Below are 23786 nucleotides of genomic sequence, written 5' to 3' on the forward strand. Positions count from 1 at the left end.
TCTAGGTGGGAGGAAACTGCTGGCGACGGCCAGGACACAGAAGCCCCACCCAACTCCCGTTCCAGATTTTTCTCCCACCCGGATCAAAGCGCCCCAGCACTTGCAGTAACATGCCAACCGCTGGAAAAGCGTTCCTGGGATATTTCATTTCCAAAGCTGTGAGCTGAGGATCCCCAGAAGGGCAGGCCGTACTTTTTAGTTCTTTGAAACAACTTTCAAAAAGTAATGAAAACGTGGGGCCCTTGTTCAAACACTTGTGAGAATTTCAGCACCGTGTCAGCGGCGCAGATGGTGGAGCCCGGCCTCAGCCTGGCGGCTCGGAGCCCGGGCCCAGGACGCGTTCCCCGGGCTCCCACGGCCGCCGGCTGGGAGCTTGCAGGCCCTGTTCTCCCTCACGCAGTGCTGGTGCTCACTCTGCTTTAGTTCCTTTCTCTGTCGTGGGGATGATGACAGGAGCTGCCCCGTGGGTCCCAGGTGTAAAGAAGGTTGATGTGGGTGAACTGAATCACCTGGTGCAGCACGTGGGTCGGGGACAGAGCTGACACCAGTGCATGTGAGCGAGAGCGTGGCCCCTTCTGGGTCGCTGCTGTCTCCGGCATCCTGGCCGTCACGGAGGGAGCTGGGTATCGCTTCCTCGCTCTGTAGGGTGGGGAACGGAGGTACGCTGGGCTTGGAGGGGCCAGCCCCAAAGCAGAGGGCTCCTTCTGTGGCCAGCTGCAGAGTTAAGGGTGCCTGCTGGGCTCCCCCAGGGCTGACCCGTCTCGGGTGGCTCCTTGTCTGAGCTCCGGGCAAGGACGGCCCCGGTCCCTGGCCTCTGGAGCCCAAACTCATTCAGCTTCATGGGTTAAGGTCGTACCAGCAGAGTGATTCTGTCCCCTTGCACAAAGAGTGGGCAACAGTGTGTACTCGTGTTGGCAGAGAGTGGCTTGCAAGTGGATGGCCAGAGCAGGGGGCCAGGGTCCTGGCTTGGGGCACACACCTCTCCTGGCTTCATTGCCCTGGTCACGTTAGACCGCAGGAGCTGTGCCTGGCACTGTTCCTTCCCGCAAAGGGCTTGTTATCAAGTGATAGAAACAGGCCTCACGAGTGGTGCCAGAGGGGAGACCGCAGGGTCTGGGGAAGTGTGGGGGGCACTGAACCAGGGGAGGGACCTGGGAGGCTTCCTGGAAGTGATGCCAGTTAGACTAAGGTCTGAGAATCGCTTAGAATTATCCAAGGAATCAAGGATTGTGGCGGGAAGAGGATCCCAAGATGAGGAACAGCTTGTGCAAAGGCCCTGTGGAGTCGGTGTTCAGAGTGACTGGGATGGGCATGAGTGGAGAGCCCTGCCCAGAAGGGGATGGGAGGGGCACTGGTCCTACTGGGAGATGGACCACAGGGCAGAGAGAGTTCCAGCAGCAGAAGCCCCTGGACAAGGAGCTCAGCCCGCAGGAGGACCCGAGTACCACGTGAGGGGGTGAGCTCCCCACCCCTCGAGGTGTGTGGGCAAGGCTCAGACAGCTGGGGCTTGCTAAGGATGTTGGGTGGAGGATTTCACCCTGGATGGGCTGGATGAAACAGCCTTTGAGGTCCCTTCCAGCTGTCACACTCTGGCTCCTCGAAATCCCCTCTGGGAGCGGCGAGACTATAAAATATAAATCAATAGGTTAAAAATACGCTTGTCTCCTGCACGTCCAGGCCCTGTCACTCCGCCTGTCTCCCTCGGCCTTCAGAGGATTCCTGCGCGGCTCGGGCAGCCCGAGAGCTGGCAGGAGAAAATTGCTTTGTTCCCGAGCAAGGCGGGGCCCTCGCGCCTCCGCGGACAGGGAGGCCTTGGGTTTGTTTTTGATCATCGCTGCCTCCTGCACGCATGCTGTCCGGTCCCGGTGGCGTCCCCTCCTCCTGCCTTCCCTGGTGATCACAGCGCCAGGGGGATCAGCCAGGCCAGGCCAGGGGGCTGGGGGGCAGCTGCGCCCCCAAGACCGAGAGTGGAGGAGGTTGTGCTGTCGGCAAGAGACCAAACTCAGGGACAGCCAGTGTGGTGACCCCAGATTAGCCAGGCTCAGGGCTCTGCTGGGAGCAAGGGGGTGTTCCCCGGTTACCTCCCGGGGTTCCCATGGCAACGGGAGTGTTAGTAGCTGCTAATAGGGATTGGCAGCAGTGAAATGAAATTTGATGTTCAGGGAAAATGCATTGGCTTGTGAAGTAATTGGGGAGAAGGCGTTTTTTCCCGCTGGGCAGGCAAATCCTCATGTCCTTTCTGTGCATTGGGAGAACTTTTGGGTGCTCTTGAACACATTTATTTTCATTAGTAGGAACAGATTTCTGCAGGGGCGTGAGATGAAACAGGCTTTGTTAGCGTGAGGCCTGGGGCGTGTGCCGAGGATGGGGTGCGGGTATCCAGCTGTCCTCGGCCCTACCAGGCCCCGCTGTCACGGGCTGGGCCTCAGCTTGGTCTCCCCGACCCCGTCTTCAGAAGCCTCATCAGATGCATTCTCTGCCCAGCCTGGGGCCACCCCTCGGCTGTCCCTTTGGCCACAGTTTGTGATGGCCCAGAGCTGGGTTTGAATGTTTCATTCTGAGGGGTGGCTACCGGATGGACCTGGCTGGATTGGGATGTTCCCAAAGTCACCGTAAAGAGTGGAGTGGGGTTTCAGAGCAGACACAAGTCTTGTGTCTATAGGCGCTCTGCTGCAGGGAGGCTGGAGCCCCCTCCCTGGCCCCCAGGGAGGCCTACAGAAAGACCCGGCCAGCTGATGCTCTACATGACACCCCAAATCCTGAGGGCGGCAGTGGCAGCGTCATCATATCCCTCTCTCAGAGCCTTGAAACTCACTGATTTCTCTTTTTCTGTCGCTACCACAGGTGATCTTGATCCTGACGAAGTATTACCATGCAGACATGGGGAAAGTTCTGGAAAGTTCTCTGTGGCGGTAAGTCACCCTGAACGTGGGTTTTTTTCTCCTTATGCACCCATATGTCTCCCAGGGCTGAGGGCCGAGACTCCCTCTCCCCACTCAGCAACACCCAGTTGGAGCACCCCTGTGAGTTGACATTCTTACAACTTCCCTTTGGCTACAAAATGCGTGTCGGAGACATGGAGCGTGATCAAGGATTTCATCAGTGGGCACACACACAGCTCCGGAGAAGAGACTGCCCTTCAGAAAGCTTCTTGGCCTTCTTTTCTTTCTGGTTTTCCTGCCCTCTTCCTTTTCTCCTCCCCAGAGGAAGAGGGTTTGCATTGAGAATTCAGGTCAGCACACAAATGCCCTTGCGCGCATGCCCCGGACTTCAGACACAGCTCCTGGGGTCCACCAAATACGCCAATTCCCCTCATTGTCCAGATGTGTCTCTTTCTTCCTGGCTCAGATGCAGAGCTTGGTAAATAAATAACCCACTGGTGATGGGGGGCTCTCTTTCTTTGTGAGATGTGAATTCAGCCCAAGGACATGAAGTAGCCCCTGTGATGTCTTAAATGAGGTGGGAGAGAAGTTTTGGAGAAATCATTTGGGTTGCTATTGTCTCCCATATTTACACCTGCTCTCCCAGGAAGGGGGAAGGGCGGCTCCCAGCCTCTTGGGCTGTCATTTCAAAGCTTTTCTGGGGCGAGGATCCTGTTTCCTCCAAGCGCCTCTCGCCGCTCCCACATTTGCTGGGCATTGAGCCCTTTTGGTTTTCAAGATATGTTTCTCAGGTAATAATTAATTCACTTTTCTATTTGGAATCTATTTAAAAAAAAAAAAAAACAACAACGCCCAAACCTGCTCATCAGGACTCCTGTTTGTGTGCAGCCTCCCTTCAGTTGATTTTTGGCTTTTGGCTTTGCTTCCAGGGCAGGGGCTTGAGGATTGATTCTGTTGGTTCTTGTTGGGGATTTCTGCAAAGCATTGGGCAGGTGTTGAAATGAAACCTCAGGCTGGATCCTTTCCTTGTTGTTCCAGGGATGGGGTCGCCTTGGGGGCCAACTGGCTTGGTCACTGGTGGTGCTGATGGCACCACATCTGGGGACTAAGCCACCCATCTGCCTTGCAGTTTTTCTTACCCCTCTAGCCTGAGCACCTTTGCTAGCTGGCTCCTCTGGGCAGTGGATTTGCGGGTTTACCCTGCAGACTCTCCAGCCTGGCCCCTCGTGCCCCCAGATCCCCTTCCAGCCTCAGGGAAAGGAGTCAACATCCTGCGAAGAAGACACATGCTGTCCTGCTATGTCCACCCCCCATTACCTCCTGCTTTGGTAGATTTTCATCTTGCGCCTTGGAGCAATTCACCCAACCAAGGAGAGGTAGGAGGGCTTTGAACAATGTTGATCAGTGTTGGGGGAGGTGCTCAGCATTTGGCATGAGCGTGGATGATGGCCTGAGCCTTAAGGTCCCAGTGACATCTCGTTGCAGCCCTCCAAGGGTTTGTGCTCTAGGACTGGTGTCAGGGCGAGGCCCCTGGGAAGGGCGATCCCCCTTGCTAGGTGGATGGTCCCGGGACACGTCCCCCGGGCTATAAAGTGAACAGAGGCACCTGAGTCTTCTCTTCCCCAAGGCAGAATTCTGTGGCCACCTGGGTGGCCCTGCCTGCTGCATGCCAGCCGAGTCTGAAGGGTGTGTTGGGGGTAGTTCTTCCCTCCTCAGCCCCCGCTGCCTGTCCAGAGTCCAGGTTTCCTCTGCTCTCTGCAGCGTCTCAGCGGGCAGCACATGGAGCAGACGGGGGTGTGGACAGTGAACCATCCTTCCCAGTGTGATCTGTACCCATGGGTCAGAGCTGTAGGGTGTACTTAGCACCTGCTGCCTATCCTCGTGGGGGACAGGCCGGGGACAGGTGGATCTGGGCCAGCCCTGTAGCACAGTGGGGGCCAGGACTTCTTGCTTATGGGCTCCAGACTCAGATTCTTGGGGTGCAAGTAGAGAAGCTGAGAGAGGGGCTGCTCCCGTGGGGGCTCCTGCTCTCCCAGAGCCTCAGGTCCTTCCCTGGCCCTGCCTGGGAGAGTGTGGCGGGCCGGGCGATGTGACCTGAAACGTCCTGAGAATGGGAATGGTTTTGATCTCGTTTTTCTCCGAAGCAAATCAACAGACTTTAATCCTCCGTGTTCTTGCTCATCACTGCATGCAGACACTTCCTTTCCTTTATTAAAAATACATGCGAAGGCATCAGTCATGTCAGGAAGGATCGCCCCTCTCCCCGTCCAGCACCGTCCCTTCCTCTGTTTATCTTTCTCACGTGGACGTATTTATACAGCAGATGTGAGTAACAGTCTCCTTCGCACATCTGTTTCCAGTTGGGCCCCATTGGCCAGTGTCCGCGTCGGCATGCCCTGTGGCGGCGAACTCGCCCTGGAGTGTGTTCCTTCTGACTCGGAGCCACGCCGTCGCCATAAAACCTGTAGATGTGTCTCTTTCCTCCTCCTTTAGTTCCCTGGGTGGAGAGGGAGCCCGAGGGTGAGCGGCTCCCAGCGGGCGCTCGGGTCCCTTCAGCAGGTGCTCGGGTCCCCCCTGGCAGGCAGGCCCGCACCCCTGGGCCCCACGGCCCATGGCCCCTTTCCTTGGCATCCCTTGGGTTCCTGGCGAGGGTGAGCCGCTTGTGTGTTTACCTGCCACTCACACTTTCCCCTGCTAGCATGACTGGCTCGCGCCCTCTGTATTTTGGGATCTGTGTGAGTGTCCCCAGAAATGGAAAGATTGCCACTGGTCTTGCATGGGGATGCCACCCCTCTGCCATCTGCTGCTCAAGGCCTGTGTGGATGGGGGCTGGTGGAGCCCGTGCCTGGAGCCCGCACGTATTAAAGCCACACTCAGTGGACACACCCCCAGCCTCCCAAGGATGCTCCTGTGTGGTCGCCATAAATACATTTTTAATGACAGGTATGGTATTTACAGTCTGGAAATGGTTCTCTGAAATCTAAGCTGAGTGCATTTTTAATTGTCCTACATTTCATTTTGTGGGCTGCACATCAGCATCTTCCCCCACCCCGTCCCCCTGCTCCCCCCTGGCTTCGCGGATCCAGCAGCCTGCCCCTTTGTTCAGGGTGGGGCAGTGCCCTCCTCTCAGGGGCAGGGATGCAGGGAGGCAGTGAGCCCGTCCCTGGGAGAGCCTCCCGTTGGCTTCAGAGCTGGTCTCCCCATGGACACCTTTCTTCCTGGAGCCCAAGGGCAACAGGAGGAGCATTCTGGGTCAGACCAGACTGACATCCAGTCTCTGGGAAGGTCCTGGGGCCAGTGAAGCAAAGGATGAAAGCAGCAAGAGTTTGTTTTTGCACAGCCCTGGAGGTCAGCGGCTGAGATCAGGGTGTGGGCAAGGCCAGCTGCTCCTGAGGTTCTGGAGCAGGATCGCTCCTGGCTCTTCTAGCTCCCAGGGCTGAGGAGTGCCCCACCTGGGCTCGCATTTGGCTTGGTCGGAGCTATGGCAGGGCCAAGCTCTAGGACCTCCCATGTGGTGCTGCCATCCAGCCTGGGCTGGGTCCTGAGAGGCCCACTTGGTGTCACCACAGCTGAATCCCAGATGGCCAGTGAGGCTTAGCTGCCTCGTAAATGCTTTCCAGAAGGTAGATGCAAGCCACCAAGGTTTGAGCAACACACAACATGTAGATTATGGGGTTCTCCGTGGGAGGTATGTGAGGGTCACTTAGAAAGCTCTATGAACTACTGCCACTCTAGCCAGGTCTTGCAAGAAGCAGCCTGAGTGTGGAGGCTCCCTGGTAATCCTGAACGTGAGGGCAGCCCCAGGATGGGCTGAGTTAGAACATTGTCTCTCAGGTTCCGCTGGGCACTCAGGTCTCCTGATCTGTATCTCTAACAGGGGTCTGGAGACCACATTGAGTCACCAGGGGTTTGGCCGCTTAGCAGTGAGGCTTAACATCCTGTGGTGGCTTCCCCAGGCACTTGGATAAGCCACACCCCCTGGCTCTTACCCCACTCCCCATCCTGGCTCCTCCTGCTCTCCCCCAGCTCCTCAGTCTTCAGCCAGCCTGACGCTGGAACCTTTGTCATGCCAAGCTGGGTCCATGTGAGGGGGCTGTGCCTGTTGGGGCTGGCTGCCTGGAGTTCACTTGGCACTGACCGTCAGGTCCTGGTCCCTTGTGGACATTTGGTCTCAGTCTGAGCCTCTGTTCTTCAAAGACACCACCCACCACTCAGTGGAAAACAGCCCTCAGACATTCTTTTCACACCTGTCCCTGAGCATGGGAGTTCCTGTGTCTTTGTCCCCTCGCCCCCCCATCCAGAACATATGGTTATTGAAGATAGAGACTGGTAGGGTCCATCTTGATGATCACTGGAGGCCTCGTACCTATCACAGATCTGCCACAGGCTGGGCATCAGATGGATGGACAGATGGATGATAAGTGGACAGATGGACATGTAGATGGATGGATGGATGGATGGATGATAAATGGACAGATGGACATGTGGATGGATGGATAGATGGACATATGATGGATGGATGGATGGATGGATGGATGGATGGGTAAAGGTATGGTGATATGGTTCTTGGGAAATATTAATGTGACCTAGAAAACTCTTAAGGCTCTGTGGGGCCATCCTAGAGAATGGTGTGGAGGCCAGGAGCCCAGAGTTGGTTCTGAGGCTGTCATGCAGAGTAGGAGGGGACTGGGAGCACCCTGAGCCAGGGAGAAAGTGGACCTAGGCCCACCTTTCTATGCCCAGGCTTGCTCTGCTGTCCCAGGCCCTGGGACTGCCTGTGGCCTCACACTGAGAGTGGCTAGGGGCACAGTGATAATAAATGGCAGCCCCAGGCCCATAGACCACCTGATACCATGCCTGCACCGTCTCTGAATCAGGATGGTATGAAGGCCACACCAGCCCTACTGTTCCCCTGGCGCATATGACTTTGGGCAGGACCTTCAGCCAGAGGCAACCTCAGAAATACTGGGATGGGCCTGGGCCTCAGCTTTTCTCCCAGAGTGACTTGGTGAAATCCCCTTCCTCTGGTGGTTCTCTTCCTTCTATGCCAAATTGAATCATGAGATCTTTAGGGTATACAGGAATCCTAGAATGTACTGGGTACTGTGTGTCAGAGATAATTTAGTGCTCACCAAATAATCCAAGCATCTCCTCTCTTCCCCGGCCTCCCTGGTAGTCATTTTCGGGTCATCTGGTTAGTGTGAGCCAGTGGATGGTGAACAGGAACAGGATGGGTGAAGCCCCTGAAATGTAGAGTATTAGCTGTTATCAGAGCAGAGCCTGGGCTGGCCGAATCCCGGGTCCCTGGCTGTCACAGATGTTAATTTTTACCTCCCTGGGATCTCTATCTCTTCAAGGAATGCACTGTTACAGATTCTGATCAAGCCCGGCTCTCTCCTTCCTCTTACCATCCCCCAGACCCCACCACTGCCTCTGCTCCCCGACAGGAGACCCCGTCATCTTGATATTGGTGTGGATCATCACGGAGTGTGCTTTATATGTTAAGTACACATGTGTGTGTCTGTCCACAACCGAAGTGTTCTGCTGTTTAGCATGTTTTAAATATTGATGTAAATGGCATCATGCCGCCTTTTAAAATTTGATTTATACTCCTAACTTGATTTTGATAATTTATTGGTGTAGCACAACGTAAGCCGGCCGATCTATGCATCCCCCTGCGTGAGAGCCTAAGGGCTTTTATCTTCCCAGATCTTGTTATTCCCATCAGAGCTGCAGTGAGCGTCCATACCTATCTCCAGCTTCCTCCTCCCCTCCCTGTTGCCTGCTCTCTGTGGAATGATTCCCACCCCGCATCTCTAGAAGCTTCAGACTTCTTATGTCTGCACTCACTGCAGTCCAGTATTGTTTTATTTTGCATCTTTGTGATTCTTTGTTGAGACTGAACATACTTTCCTTTGTTTGTTGGCTATTCACATTTCCTCTCCTGGGATTTACCTGTTTGTATTTTACATCTTTTTCTTTTGGGTTGCTCAACTTTTTCTTAAACTCTGCATCTCTACTGCAAATAGCCCAGATGCTCGCCAAGACCCTTGATTTTAAGAGGCACATCCTCTGAGTGTGTCTTGAGCTCCCAGAATGTGCTGTTCATTCTTTCTCAACAGCTTCTTCTTCTTTTTTCATAAAATGTTATTTATTTGAGAAAGAGCGAGAGGGAGGGAGAGAGCTCCAGTGGGAAGGAGAGGGAGAAGCAGACTCCCTATTGAGCAGAGAGCCCAACATGGGGATTGATCCCAGGACCCTGGGATCTTAACTCAAGCTGAAGGCAGATGTTTAACCTACTGAGCCACCCAGGCCCCCCTTTCCCAACAGCTTCTAAGAATGGTTCCTCTTACAAATGTTTTTTGTATTATTTTGTGTGCAATTTTTAGAAGAATATTTCTGTGGGATGCTGTATTAGTCAGCTAGGGTGACTGTCATGCTGTTTAACAAGTCCCCCCAAATGCAGTGGAATGGACTGAATACTTATTCTCACACCCCTGGGTCAACTGATTTGGCTGCCTTAGAGGGGTCATGTGTGGGCATTTCTGCTCAGGCTGCGGGCTGGCAGGCATGGGCTGCTGTATTTGTATTTCTTCTGGGACCCAAGCTAACGGGACAGAGGCCATCAGGGCACATCCTTTGCATGCACCACACAATAGCTCAAGAACCACACTAACCGCACAAGCACATTTAAGGCCTCTGCTCACCTCACATTTGCTAGAATTCCATTGACCAAAGCAACTCACAGGATCCAACCCAACACCAATGGGGGAGGGGAAATGAGCAGTCACTGTTTGCTGAACGACAATTTAGGTGTCCCCCAGGTCAGAGGTGTTTCCAGAAAATACATGTGGTCATATATGTTTGGTAAACATTCTTAGGTTGCAAATCAACCAAGTTTCTTTGCGGTAGGACTTTGGGAGCCTCTGACACAGAACGCACATCATACGTCTCCAGGAGAAGCTTGGGCTTCATTTCTCCATCTCGTCTGAGACCATAATCTTTCATTTTGATTTTATTTGAATATTATTTCATGTTAGATTTAAATTAAATTGGGACTGCTGGGTGGATCAGTGGTTGAATATCTGCCCTCGGCCCAGGGCATGATCCTGGAGTCCCGGGGTTAAGTCCCTCATCGGACTCCCCACAGGGAGCCTGCTTCTCCCTCTGCCTGTGTCTCTGCCTCTCTCTGTGTGTCTCATGAATAAATAACAATCTTTTAAAAAATAAATTTAAATTAAATTAATTTTAATTCTACTTTACTGATACATTTTAATATTTATGTATTATTTTATTTTTGTTCTGCTGAGCATTTCCCAGGATTGCTTTCCTTGGAACACACTTTGGGAAGCTCCATTTCATAGATTTTGTATTCTGGGAGAGCTGGCATTTGAGATTTTTCAGATCACTTCTGTTTATGTATCACGTTACTGTGTTATTATGCCATCCTATTTAAAATCAGATTTAGTTCTGTGGTCCTATGATGTCTCCCCCTCCCCCCTGTCTCTCCATTTTTAATAGATTAGAATTTTAGCATTCCGGGTAGTAAATGCAGGGTCTGAGGAGCTTGAGCAGTGAACCACAGCCGTCCAAGGAGCTCTCAATGAGCACTAAATCTAAGCAAAATCAGGTCCTTCCCTGTAGAGGTGGATGACAGCCAGGGATGGGGGCATCCACTTGGCTTAACCGACCTAGGATGAGGTGGACAGAGATGGTGTGCAGAGCAAATCCCAAGCAGTCCCTTGGGGCCCCGAGTGCCAGGGCAAACAAAGACCTGCTGTGCCCATATGGTCCTTCTAGGGCTTGTAGCTACGGTCTCCAGTGGGAGAATGACAAAGACAGGATGTGCTTTGCCCTTGGGCAGCCTGGGAAGAGTGGGGATTTTGGAGAGACAGTCTTAGACCTCAGTGGGCTTTACCTTGAGGTTAACCTCGGCCTGGCAGCTGCGTGGTCTGTGCCCCACAGAGATCACACATCTGTTTGGGTTCCAAGACTTGCCTGCCTCGCATCCTCTCATATTCTGAGCAGGAGATGGTGACAGTGTAGACCTCACAGGCTGTTATGGCAAGGATGGCAGCTAATGTATGGACGCTTGGCACTTAGTAGGTGTCAGACCTGCTTCTTTCTTCTCTGGGGAGCTTTTTATCCCTCCCCGGCTGGCCTCTCTCCTCATTTGCTTCAGCATCACCATGGAGGTCTGAGTTTGATTTAATCAAGACCCAGAGCAGATAGGGATCAAGGCAGGCACTGACTTAAAAGCTTTCAGGGTTTGAGTCTATTCAATAAATAATTCGATTTGAATCAACAGTTTGATGAGGTCAGGCTCTGAGGCCTTGCGGTGCCTGTAAAATACTCTGGAACAAGATTCAGGGTGGCTGGAAGGTCATGGGATGTTTGAGGAAATCCCTCAGCATCCCAGCGCCCAAGTGTCTTCTCCCTCCCTCTGCCTTCGCCCAGATCCTGGGTCCCCCTGTTCCACACCTCCCCAGGACTCCTCCCAGCTGGCAGTGACTGTCTTCTCTGCCTGATGGCCATCCCTCTTCCTTCCTCCCCTCTTAGCCTCTTCCCTTGCTTCCTCCATCTCTCCCCACCATCCATCCACTCATCCATCCATCTCCCTTTCGTGTGTCTATGCTGCATCCATTGATCTATCCATCCCCTGCATGTCCACCTCCTGTCCACCCACCAATCCCCACACCCATCCATTCATCCATCCATGTATCCTCTATCCTCATGTGTCCATCTCCTGTCTACCTACCAACCCCCATCCATCCATCTTCCATCCCCCTATGTATCCATCTCCTGTCTACCCACAAACTTTCCATCCATCCTTCCATCCATCCATGTATCCTCCACCCTCCCCGTATCCATCCCCTGTCTATTCATCACCCCATCCATCATCCATCCATCCTTCCATCCCCTCATATATCCATCTCCTGTCTACCCACCAGACCCTATACATCCAGGCATCCATCTATCTATCCCTCTATCCATCCATCTGTCCTCCAACCTCCTTCATACATCCCCTGTCCACCCACCAACCTTCCAATCCCCCCATCCTTCTATCCATCTTCCATTCCCCATGTATCCATCCCCTGTCCACCAATCTCCCCATCCTCACTTTCAGCCATCCAGGCTCTGGGTTTGAAGGAAGGCATGGTCAATGACCCCCAAGACAGTTCAGTAAAGAGTATAGCCAAGCAAGTCACCCAGGGTGATGGCGTGTTATCTGAACATTGATGAAGCTGAGAGAACCAGGGAAGTGCTAGGTGCCTGCACTCAGTTGAGTAGAGGGAGTGGTAATCAAGGAGGACTTTCTGGAGGAACATCCCGTCCTCGGGCACCACCTCAGTGTCCCTTTTCTTCTAGGGCAGCTCTCCCTGCATGGCGTCTCCTGTGGGATTGTGGCCACTGCAGGCCTCTCCTGTGTTTATCCCCCGCATCCCCAGCATCCATCCTGCTAAGTTCTGTCCACGTGCAGCACATCCCAGCAACCCTTCGGCCACCTGAGGCTGCATTAGGGAAGTACAGCTGCTGACCCTGGCAGGTGACAGAAACATTCTCCAGCCTAGGCAGGCCCAAGTCTAGCTGCTGGACAGGGCCTGCCTTCTGGGAGCCACATTCCATCTGGGCTCACCCCTCGTCCTTCATCCTTCGTGTGTTTTCCTAATCCCTCTCTCTCCTGCGTCCTCCTCCTGCGCCCCCATCCCTGAAGGCTGGGAAGGCCAGCCCCAGGCTCTGGAAGGGTCCAGGGCAATGGCAGATGTGAGCAGAAAGTACACAGGTCCTTGGCTTCTCTGGGAGGGCTCCGGGCAGAGCATTTGTTGTGAGTGGAGCTCTTGCAGCCATGGCTACTGACCGCCAGGCCGTGGAGGCCTCCCTGTACATGTGAGCCCATGGCACAGCCTCCCAGTCCCTCCAATCCTCTCGGGTACATTTTTGAGAAATGGGGACAGGCGTTCAATGGGGAAGGGCAGCCTGTGAATTTTGGGTCATGATCTGATTCTTGGGCCTGCACGTAGCCAAGGGCCATCTCTTTGGTCCTCAAGATACTCACAGATTCTCCCTCTAGGGCACTCCCCCAGCCCCATCGGCAAAGGGCTTCTGTGGCCTCCTCTCCCTGGCCTCCCTGTGCTCAGATGTCCTGTCCCCAGTTGGGCCAGGCATCTCCCCTGGGCTCTCCCAGACCCTCTCCCATGGCCTGCTGCTCATCTCCACTTGGAATCGGGATTCTTGTGTTCTCCACCTGGTGGAGCAGACCCAGGCCCCAGGGTTCACTGAGCGGGATCAGCGCCCACAAAGCACTGTGTGTGAGTTCTGTAGTAGCCACTTCACATTCCCTTAAACAGGAGGCTGTGTGATGCCATCGACCCTCTGAAAGATGTTCCTGAGGGGCGCCTGGATGGCTCAGTGGGTTAAGCATGTGCCCTCAGCTCTGTCATGATCCCAGGGTCCTGGAATCGGATCCCACGTGGGGCTCTCTGCTTAGCAGAAAGTCTGCCTCTTCCTCTCCCTCTGTCCTTCCCCTTGCTCTCTCTCTCTCTCTCTCTCTCTCTCTCTGTCTCTCTCTCAAATAAATAAAGAAGACCTTTAAAAAGGAAAAAAAAAGATGTTTTTGATAAGGATATTGCTAAATTCCTCTCCAGAACATTCTCCCTAAAAACACCTTTTAAAAATTATAATACATAATTATCATAGAAACTTTGGAAACCATAACCTCCAGGAGGCATGAAGACAGTCCACCCCAACCCACCTTATGCGATTACATCCATTAATATTGGAGACGGATAGTCTCACTAGTCTTTTTAAGATGCAAATATATACGTGTTTTATAAATTGTAGATCCCAATTTAATGTGATGTATTAAACATTTTCCCATGCTCCTACATATTTTCAAACTGCTGCTTTTTAGTGGCCATAGAACAAACCCTCAGCCAAAGGAGATATTATTATTTATTTAACCAAATCCTTGATTTCAGACATCGGCATCATTTTCCATTTCCAGCAGCCTAAAGATGTAAAGCAGGCTGCGGTGAGCGGCCTCGTCCGTGAGTTATTCCCGTGTCTTTGATGATTTTCATAGGATAAACTCAAGCACGGGCTTCCTTTCGTGCCCGCGGGATTACAGGGTGTTGGGATTTCAGCGTGTGTTTGAGCGTGGAGGTCTGTCTCGGAGGCTGTTATTGGCGACATGGGGGAAGCGGGAGAGGAACAAAGCACCACTTAGGCAGGAGGATGGGAGAGAAATGCCTGGATTTTCATAGGATAGCTGCCTCCTGTCCTGGCACAAATGCACCTCAGCTGAGGAAGCCGTGGGGACAAGGCAAGGGTGAGCCCTCGTCCTGCACACCCCACGCACGGGTGGCGGCCTCTGACCTTGACCCGCCCGAGCCCGGTCACTTCCCAGGAGCTTCCTGAGGTCCTGCGATGTGTCAGGTACTGTGCTAGGCACCGGAGACTCAGAACAAATGCAACACAGGCACCTGCCATGTGGACGTCACCGAGAGTGGGAGAACAGAGACCCCAGAGCGGTGCCCCCTGGCATGTGAAGCGCTGGAGGCATGGCTGAGCCTCGGGCTGTCGTGCCTGGGCTTCCTGGACATGCTGGGACCTCGGAAACAGGTTCTGAAGGCTGAGTAGAAGTTCGCCCAGCAGCAAAGGGGCGGTGACACGGGACGGGAGTGGCAGGCAGCATTGTAGAGGCTGGGGGATGCCCAGGGTTGGGGAGAGCCCCCCCGGAAGTAGCCAGGCAGGTACACCTCACACATTTGTTTTCTTTTGCTGCTGTAACAAATCATCACCAACCTGGTGGCTTAAGACAAGGCATATTTATCACCATGCAGTTCTTTTTTTTTTTTTTTTTAAATAGCAAACTTTGAGATTTTTTTTTAAGATTTTATTTATTTATTTATTTATAGAGACACAGAGAGAGAATGAGAGGCAGAGACACAGGCAGAGGGAGAAGCAGGCTCCATGCAGAGAGTCTGATGTGGGACTTGATCCAGGATCTCCAGGATCACGCCCCGGGCTGCAGGCGGCACCAAACCACTGCGGCACCAAACCACTGCGCCACCGGGGCTGCCCTACCATGCAGTTCTGGAGGGTGGAAGTCTGGTATGGGTCCCACTGGCTAAAACCAAGCATTTCCTCCCTGAGACTTCAGGGGAGAGTCATCATCCTGGCCTTCTGCAGCAGCTGGAGGCCATCTGCCCTCCTTGGCTGGCGGCCCCTCCTCCGTCCTCCCTGCTGCCGGCATGGCCTCTCTCAGACCTGTCTTTTGTGTTCTGTCTCTTTCTCTGACCGTAGCTTGGGCAGGTCCTCCCTTTCAAGGAGTCATGGAGTTACATCAGGCTCACGGGAGAATCCAAGATCATGTCCCCATCTCAAAGTTCTTGACGTCATCATGTCAGCAAAGTCCGATTTGCCCATAAGGTAGCATTTGCTCAAGTTCTGGGCTTTAGGATGTGGATGTGCTTGGGGGTCCATTTTTCTGTTCACCACACTGGGCATGAAGGCCCCTTAGATGGTCTCTGGTCAGTTGAAAGCCTGACTAGGACAGCTTGATGGCCACAAGATACAAAGACACATTTTCAGATCATTGAATTCTAGAAATATTTCATGAGCACCCTCTTTGTACCAGCCCTTTGCCATGCCTTAGGACTGGCTGTGAATGTCAGGGAGGGAGGGACTGATGAGAGGACCAGCATCTATGGTTGAAGATCCCACAGGAGAGGGCAACTGGCCATTTCAGAGGAGGTGATATCTGAATCGGGCTTTGAAGGATGAATAGTTTTCCAGGCAGATAGGCAGGGGAACATTCTAGACAGAGAATACATTTTCTGTGGAAACATGGAAGCATGAACCAGCCTGGTGGGAGGAATCTTAAGAAGTTGGGAGTGGCTAACCCATGGGGTGGTCAGAGGATGATGGGAGGTTGGTTGGGGGGCCAGTGAGGGTTGGACCAAGGAGCCCTGTATGCATGAACAAGAGGATCAAGCTCTGTCCTAGAGGCACTGGGGAGCTATGCATGGGGTTGTGGATCAGACCTAGCACCTGGCTGCAGCATTGGCGGGGCCATGGGAGGACAGTCGCATGGTTTAGGGAGGCCAGCTAGCAGAGCGGAACACAGAGCGGGGAAGACCCTGGGACCCCAAAGCCTCGTCCCTCCTTGCCCTCCGGGACCCAGTTCCTGGGAGGGGGCTGAGACTGGGGCGGGTGCAGTTCTTTCCCCACCCTCCCCCCCGCCCCTGCCTTTCCCTGTGGTCTACAGAACAGCAGAGCTGGATCCCGTGCCCTTTGCATTAAAATCGCACCCTGCCCTGGAGATTTATTGCATTTTAATAAAACTCCCTGAGTGGGAAACATATGAAAACATTATCTTTGTTTTCTATTATGTAATAAACCTCGCTTGAGTGTGCTTTGAAGGATGGAGCCATAAACCTGTTTACAGGGCCAGCGGCATCCAGGGAACCTGCTGGTGGTCGAGTGACATCATGGGGTTCTCCAGCTCGGCCATTTATTAGCGGGTGTTGGGGATAGTCCGTCCACTTCTCTGAGCCCTGGTGTCCTCGTTATTAGCGGGTGTTGGGGATAGTCCGTCCACTTCTCTGAGCCCTGGTGTCCTCGTCAGCAACAAAGGAACTGCCGGATCCAGCACAATCCTCTTGGCAAAGTTTGCTGAGCGTTCAGGTCCAAGATGTAGCTGTTTTTATTTTGCTATGAATGTTACTTTGTTTGGAGGTAAACCCGAATATAAATTTGTTATATTCAGTATAACAAATTTATATTCGGGAGAATTAGAGGCACCCTAATTCTGGATGTCCCAGCTCTGCCATTTACCCACGAGCCTGGGCAGGTCACTCGCCGTGTCTGAGCCTCTTTGCCCACCTATAAAATGGGACTGTTTGCTCCCAGCTGAATTTCAGGCTCAGGGTCCCCACGTAATCAGATGTGAGTGAGCGGGACGCTTACTGATGTGAAACATCACATCCTGCCCCCTCCCTCCTGCCCCTCTCTCCCCCCTCTGTCTCTTCAGCATGTTTTTTTCTGACCACTTAACACGTTCTGGATGCGCTCCTTGGCTCTGGGAGCTCAGAACTGAATGAGAGAGACTCCCGGCCTCTGCCCTCACGGGGCTCCTGTGCTCACAGGCAGGCACACCGGGGCCAAGTGATGCCATAAGGTGATGTATGAACTGTGCCTCAAGGAGGGAGCGTGTGGGAGCGTGCAGGATGGTAGTGAAGCTAGCTGAGGGCTTACCCCGGCCTTCCTGGAGGAGGAGGCACGCAACCTGATTGTGTTCAGGATGAACCCAAATTAGTGAACAGTTAGGGGGTGTGTTTCAGACGCAGTGATGAGGACCCATGCCAAGTCCTGACAAGGGGAAAATTTGAGAAATGGGGCAGGGGGCCATTGAGTGGAGGGAGGCAGCAGATTAGAGGCCACTATCTCCACTCCATCAGGAACCTTCTAAAAATGACATCATGTCTCAAAGAAGTCTCGCTTAGAAATCTGGGGAGCTGCCGCCATACCCTCTGCAGGATCAACCATGAAGGAGCATGGTGGTGCTATGTCGGTGAGCTCTCACTGCGTAACAGACGTCCCCCACGATTAGTGGCTTAAAACCACCTTTCATTTAGCGTGTGATTCTGTGGCTCAGTAATGTGGGCTGGACTCAGAAGGGTTCACCCTCTGCTCTTAGCCGGGTTCTCTCGCACATCTGTGGTTAGCAGCCGGTCATCTAGGTGGCCTGCTTCGGGGGCTTGGCTGCTGTGCTTGGGCTGGTGGGGGCAGCTGGGCCGCTTGTCTCACATCTTGCAGCAGGCGAACCCTCGCTTAGACACATGGCAGCTGGGCAGAGATTCTAGAATGAATGGAAATACATAGGCCTGGGAATCCCAGAACATCATATCTGTACATTCTGTTGATCAGAGTAAGTCACAGGATCGACCTCCACTCAGGGGTTAGGGACATCACTCCACTTCTTGATGGGGGGACTTTTGCAAAGAGGCACGGAGAAAAGGACGGGACTGCTGCGGCCCTTGATGGGCACAGGAGGCTCATTTGGGGGAAGAGAAGGATGAGGGGGGCATGAAGGCTGTTTCCAGACTGCTGGGCACTGCCTGGGGTTCAGGAAGGACGGCTAGGCGGCCCAGAGCTACAGACACTGGGGTATCTGCAAAGACTGTGGAGCCGTGCTGGGGATGAAGGGCAAGGGCCAGGGGACACTGTGGCTTCTGAAGTCACAGCAGCAGCATCTCTTGGGAGGGAGGGGGCAGCTTCAGGGGGACCCTGGGCTTCTTCTCAGACCTCTGTTGTCACAGCCTCCAGCCCCATGCAGTGTGGCCTGCCTGATGGGCAGCCCGCCCCCTGCTGCAGGAGGAGCTGGCTGCCTCCCGGGTCTCCGGCCGATGCCTACCATCACTCTTGTTAGGTTTTGCTCTCCTCTGGGTCTCCTTCCAGTTCTCTCGTGTGCCCGGGGCACCCTGCCTCTGCTCTGCTCCTTTGCTTGTCTCCATGGTAGGTGTTTGCATTTAAAATTCTACGTGGGACCCCACACGGAGCTGTTGGTGTGTGGAGGGCCCCAGGCTCCCCTGTGTCAGAAGGAGCAGCCCCCTGCCCCCACCCCTTGTGCCAACATGTTCTGCACTTCCAAGAGACTCCTGCTCTCACAGCTTCTGTCACATCCTCCCTTCTCCTGAGGACAACATGATAGGTGGTGGAGAGCACAGGCTTTTCAGAGCCATGCAGAGTCCCTCCTGGCTCTGTCTTATTTGCTGTGTGGCCCTGGGAAAGTCACTCCCCCTCTCTGAGTCCAGGTTAGCTCAGCATCTGTCAGATGTGGATAACAGTGTCGCCTGGGTTGGTGGGTCCAAGGACCCAGTGATGGATGTATACAACAGGTACCTGGCTTCCAGGAAGCATCAGGGAATGTGGCTGTCACTGTCACCACCCTTCTGAGGCAGCCCTGCTGCCCTTGGTGATGGCACCGGGGGCGGGGTCACAGAATCTGGCCTGAGTCCCTCTGTGCAGTGAATGTGGTCTCCAAGCCACAAGCAGTGACATTCTCCACTGGGTACTGGGGACATCAGCATGACTGTGCCACAGGCCTGGCCCTCAGGAGGCTGGAGGCTCTGTCAGCATCTCCTGTCTCCTCCCAGGTGATGGTCAGGGCTGCCACTGCCTCTCTCCTGGATGCCACGCCAGACCCCGATGCACCAGGGTGAGGTCAGAGCCACCTTCTCAGAGCCGCCGTCCTGACAGCCTCGAGTCATGAGCACTGTGTGTTAGATGCAGTTTCTCTGTGCTGTTTTCTCTGTTGTGTTTATCATAATCTCCCAGGATTTAAATGCAATGTTTGTAATGCTGTTATTTTAATCAAGTTCTCATTTCCAAACCTTGGTATTGTTTCTTCACATATGGCATGTCTGTGCGCCTCACTAGGCACCGGCAGGAGGGAGCCGTCTCCTTGTGTGGGGCCTTGCTCTTGCAGGCCTAGGACATAGCCTGGGGCACAGGAAGTCTGCCCGTGGAGTGGAAAGCAGAGTCTGGATACTGTGTTTGGCTGCTCTTTGAGCTGCTCTGGAGGGCGTGGGGCAGGGGCAGGTCTGTTTCCTGCCTGGGACCAGATAGGACCAGAGCCTACCCCTCCCAGGGCCTGGCGTGTCTTCAGGCAGCGTCAGTGCTCAGGAGACCCAAGCCGGCTTCTCAGGGGTGTCAGGCTTTCTTCAGCTTCTGGAATTCTGGAGCTTTAGGAATAGTAGTGATGTGCTGGTAAATGTTCAACAACCAGCACCCCAGGAAAGAAACCCTAATGTGTAGTGCTTACCAATGTCCATGGCAGCCAATCCCAAACTATAATGGAGTTTGGGGGAGATGCGCATTGTTGGCTGTAGCTAGCTCAGCCAACAATGCGCTCAGCCTGGTTGGCTGTAGCTCACCAGGTGTGAGCTGGTGGGAGCTGAGCCAGAGTGAGCCGGCATGAGCTGGTGGGGGCTGGTGGGAGCTGATGGGAGCTGGCATGAACTGGTGTGAGCTGGTGGGCGCTGGTGTGAGTTGGCATGAGGTGATGTGAGCCAGTGTGAGCCAGAGTGAGCCAGCATGAACTGCTGTGAACTGGCATGAGCTCATGTGAGCTGGCATGGGCTGATGGGAGCTGGTGTGAGCTGATGTGAGCCAGTGTGAGCTGGCATGAGCTGGTATGAGCTGATGTGAGCTGGTATGAGCTGATGTGAGCTGATATGAGCTGATATGAGCCGGTGTGAGCCAGAGTGAGCCAGCATGAGTTGGCATGGTTTGATGTAAGCTGAAGTGAGCCAAAGTGAGCTGGTGTGAGCTGGTGTGAGCCAGAGAAAGCTGATGTAAGCTGGCATGAGCTGGTGCCAACACACCATTGTTCAGGAAGGTTCCTGAGTCTTCCAGCCTTCCAGCAATGGGCAGGTCTATGAGCAGCCATCTGGGAGGTAGCTGCTGGCCAGCAGAATGATTGGGATGTCAGCAGCTTTTTCCAGGAGACATGGCCACTAGTAACCGTGGCACCTCACGTTTTTCCTGGCCGTGTGTGAGGAGGAGGTTTGGGGCCGGAGATGTCAGACAGCTGTCTATTCCTCTTCCAAACAATGAGATAATTATCGCAGCTCCCTTAGCAAAGCCCCTGAAGCAGAAGCACCAGGGTGGAAGGGTTGGGGACCTAGAAGATACAGGCCTGAATGCCAGGTGCCCCAAGACGTCTGTGCCTTTGGCTCTCTTGGCTTCACCGTCTTTGTCTGCCCAGGTGGACGCTGAGCCCTGCCTCCTGGCTGTGAAATCTGGGTCTGCCCTCTGAGTCAGCTGGGGAAGCAGAGGCTCAGAAAGATCCAGCGGCTTGCTCCATGTGGCCCAGCACATGAGTGGCACCCCCTCATGGTGGCAGGACTGTGGTCCCAGTAGGGCTGGCTTTTCCCAGGAGGGTCAGCAGGAGAGGGACAAGGGACTGCTGCTTCGTGGTCACTCTGGTGTGGGGGTGGTGGTGGGGGTGCTGGGAAGGGCGCTGTGTCTGCAAGCCCTGGCAGGTCTGCTTAGCGCGCCGTCACACAGATAGGCTTCCACTTGCCCCAGGCAGTCAGGCCAATGTGCGTGGGAACCAGCACATCCCTCCAGGTGGGAGGACCTTGGATCCCGGGGCCCGCACTCCCCCAGGCTGCCATGCTAAACACCGCCTGGTGGGGTTGGCTCTGTCCTGGGACAGCTGCCAATGGCTCTGGTCCCCCAGTGGGGTGTGGGGCCAGAAGGCGGGTGGAGCAGACCCCATCCTTCCCCTGACCTTGGCCCCCTGGTGAGCTGAGCTCAGGGACTGGCCCTAGGAGCCTGGGGTCGGCAGTGGGCAGGTCAAGGTGGAGCCCCTTCCCCCACCCCCACCCTGGCCTGGATTCCAGAGGCTGCAAGTGACCCTCTGGTGCTCCCTGCATTCCTGCACACTCCTGGGTGTCGGATTCTTCCGCACTGAAGTTAAGCATAGATGGCACAGCACGCGAGAGCCTTGTGTTTAGGTTCAGCTGGATGCCCCCCACCACCCCTGGTTGGAGGTGGCTGTGGAGTCCCACAGGAAGGGCCCGCCAGGAAGCCCCCACCCGAGGTGTTGGTGGCATTGAAACAAGAGACCCTGCCCAAGGTGTTCTCTACTTTCTGCTGGTGGTTTAGCCACTGAGTTGCTGCCCCGGGAGGCCTAGACCTGGGAAGCTGGTGCGAGAGGGAGATTGTCCCACCACTTTAGGGGGAAACAACTGCACAGTGAGTCCAGTGCCCTCTGGGCTTGGAGGAGACAGGAGGCCAGCAGAGGCCACATGCCGGTGGCCCAAGGGCAGGCCGAACCTTCAGGCATGCTCTTTGTGGACAGAAGGGACTTGAAGATGGTCTTACTGGGCTGCCAGCAAAGAAGAATTTTGAGCTCTCCCTGGAGCAGCCTGGCGTTCTGGCCTTGGGAGCAAGGAGAGGGAGGGGTGGTAGTGGGCCACCTTGTCCCAGGGCCACCGCGCTGTCCACCATGAGGGCCCAGGGTTGGTCGTCATGCCCCGCCCCGGGCCCTGGGGCGCTGGTGCTGGGCTCCCACTGAGCCTAGCCTCTTGCTATCGCAGGAGGGAAGCAGGCGTCCAGGAGAGGCGGCCCTGTGCTGCAGAGTCAGGCCTGGAGCTCCAGCCTCCAGACGCAAACCCCTTGGCCTTCCCCCAGGGACTGGGGAGCTGCAAGTGTGCGTTCTTGTGCCCTGATGCCATGCTGTCCGTGGTGGGTCTTTTCAGGAGGAATCACACTTCGGACTCCCCGGTGGTGGAGGCTGCTGCACTGGGCCGCAGACCCCCCAGGACCGTCAGGGAGCTGCAGTGCTGTGCCAGGGCTCATGTTTATCTTGGGAAGAAGTCTTTGCGTCCAGGCCCGCCAGCCACACTGGAGACAACTTTCCCACAGTCAGTGAGCACAGGATTGGCTCCTGGGGCTGCCCGGTGGCCCCCAGCCAGGTGGAGAAGCCAGGATGGCTGGGCTGGGCTTCTTCACCAGCCGGGGGTTTGCGTCCAGCTCTGGAAACAACCTTCCCAGCCCACGCCCCTGATCCGAGGGCAGCTCTTGGGTGTCGGACTAAGCACAATGTTTTCCAAGTGTTGTAAGAGGTACTTCGTGGAGGGAACCCCCAGAACTGCTTCAAATAGAGAAGGGAAGATCCCTTCTCTCCCTCTCTCTTCTTCTCCACTACCCTGCACCCTGAATCTATCAGATTCTCAACCTCATAATATAGATCTAACTGAGCAGACAGATGCTTATGGGTCATCTGGCCAATGGGCTCTTCAGGGCCATCTGGTGAACCCAAGCCCTCGAGGGCTCCCTCTGGGTGGTGGCCTTCGGCCATATTTCCAGGGTTCTCTGAGCTACAGGAAGCTGCACACGGTCAGCTCAGGGAGGGGCTGGTGTCCTCAGATCGACAGGATAGCACAGGTGTTCTACAGCTGTGTGTGCCTGGCATGGGGGCAGGCTCCGACATGGTTACCTCGCTTTGTCCTCAGACAGCTTTCATAGGAGGGGGTACCTTCATTATCCACATTATATTCACAGGGCAACTGGAGCTCAGAGTTGTTAAGTAACTTGGCCACAGTCATGCAGCTGTGAGTGGCAAAGCCTGGCACATTCGAGCTATGCTTTCTGCTCTGCTGCATGGTTCCGAGGACTCCCTGTCTCTTCCAGAAAGGTCCCATTGTGCGGCGTCAGGCTGGGGCCCTGTGAACAGTGAGGACTCGGTGAATCTGGCATGTTTCAGATCAATGGGGTGGTGAGGGCAGCCTTCCTAGGGAAGGCCATGGAAGCTGGGCTATGCAGACAGCCATGCAGAAGGAGGTCGTGTTGGTGGCAGGAGCTAGGAAGGGGCCTTTTCTGGGTCTGGTGTGATGAGTGCGATGAGTATCCGACAGTGGCTGCCTCCAGGATAGCTCCCTTGTGCTAAAGCCTGGGTTTGGGGACTTTTGGATGTCACGAAGAGAATGCTGGTACAGTTTGAGTCTCGAGGGTGCAGTGTAGTGGGCATGCAGTAGTATTTCCCTCTTGCTGAAGGAAGAACAAAGCCTTCTCTGGGCAGGGAGCAGGCCCCTGCACGTGTCTGCGTCATCAGGTGTGGCTGGTGGCTTCTCACTCCATCACTTGCATTGGAGCCAGACCCTAAATGTAAGCTGGAGCTTGGGACTCCCAGCAACACCCTGTCTGTCTGTCCCTCTCTGGGCCACAGAGCTCTGGCACATCTGGAGCCTGCCAGCCTGGGCATCTTGCACATACATCCCCTCCTGACCAGTGTCAGATGCCCCAGCTGGGAGCAAAGTAGAAAAAACAGTCCTGGCCTCCTGCCCCCTGGGATGTACCTGCTTGTGCGGCTCCAGGCAGGGCCGGAAT

At 54.6% G+C, this 23786-nt stretch overlaps 1 protein-coding gene across 1 annotated transcript in view; it reads left to right on the forward strand.

The window, feature by feature from the left end:
• The window catches only part of SORCS2 (sortilin related VPS10 domain containing receptor 2), a 458218-nt gene that overhangs the window by 178394 nt on the left and 256038 nt on the right, over positions 1 to 23786 (forward strand). Inside the window, 1 exon segment of the mRNA XM_041753851.1 lies at positions 2845 to 2912. Within this exon segment, the coding sequence (XP_041609785.1) occupies positions 2845 to 2912 (68 nt within the window).

This window comes from Vulpes lagopus, chromosome 4 (genome assembly GCF_018345385.1).
Source record: "Vulpes lagopus strain Blue_001 chromosome 4, ASM1834538v1, whole genome shotgun sequence".
Classification (NCBI taxonomy): domain Eukaryota; kingdom Metazoa; phylum Chordata; class Mammalia; order Carnivora; family Canidae; genus Vulpes; species Vulpes lagopus.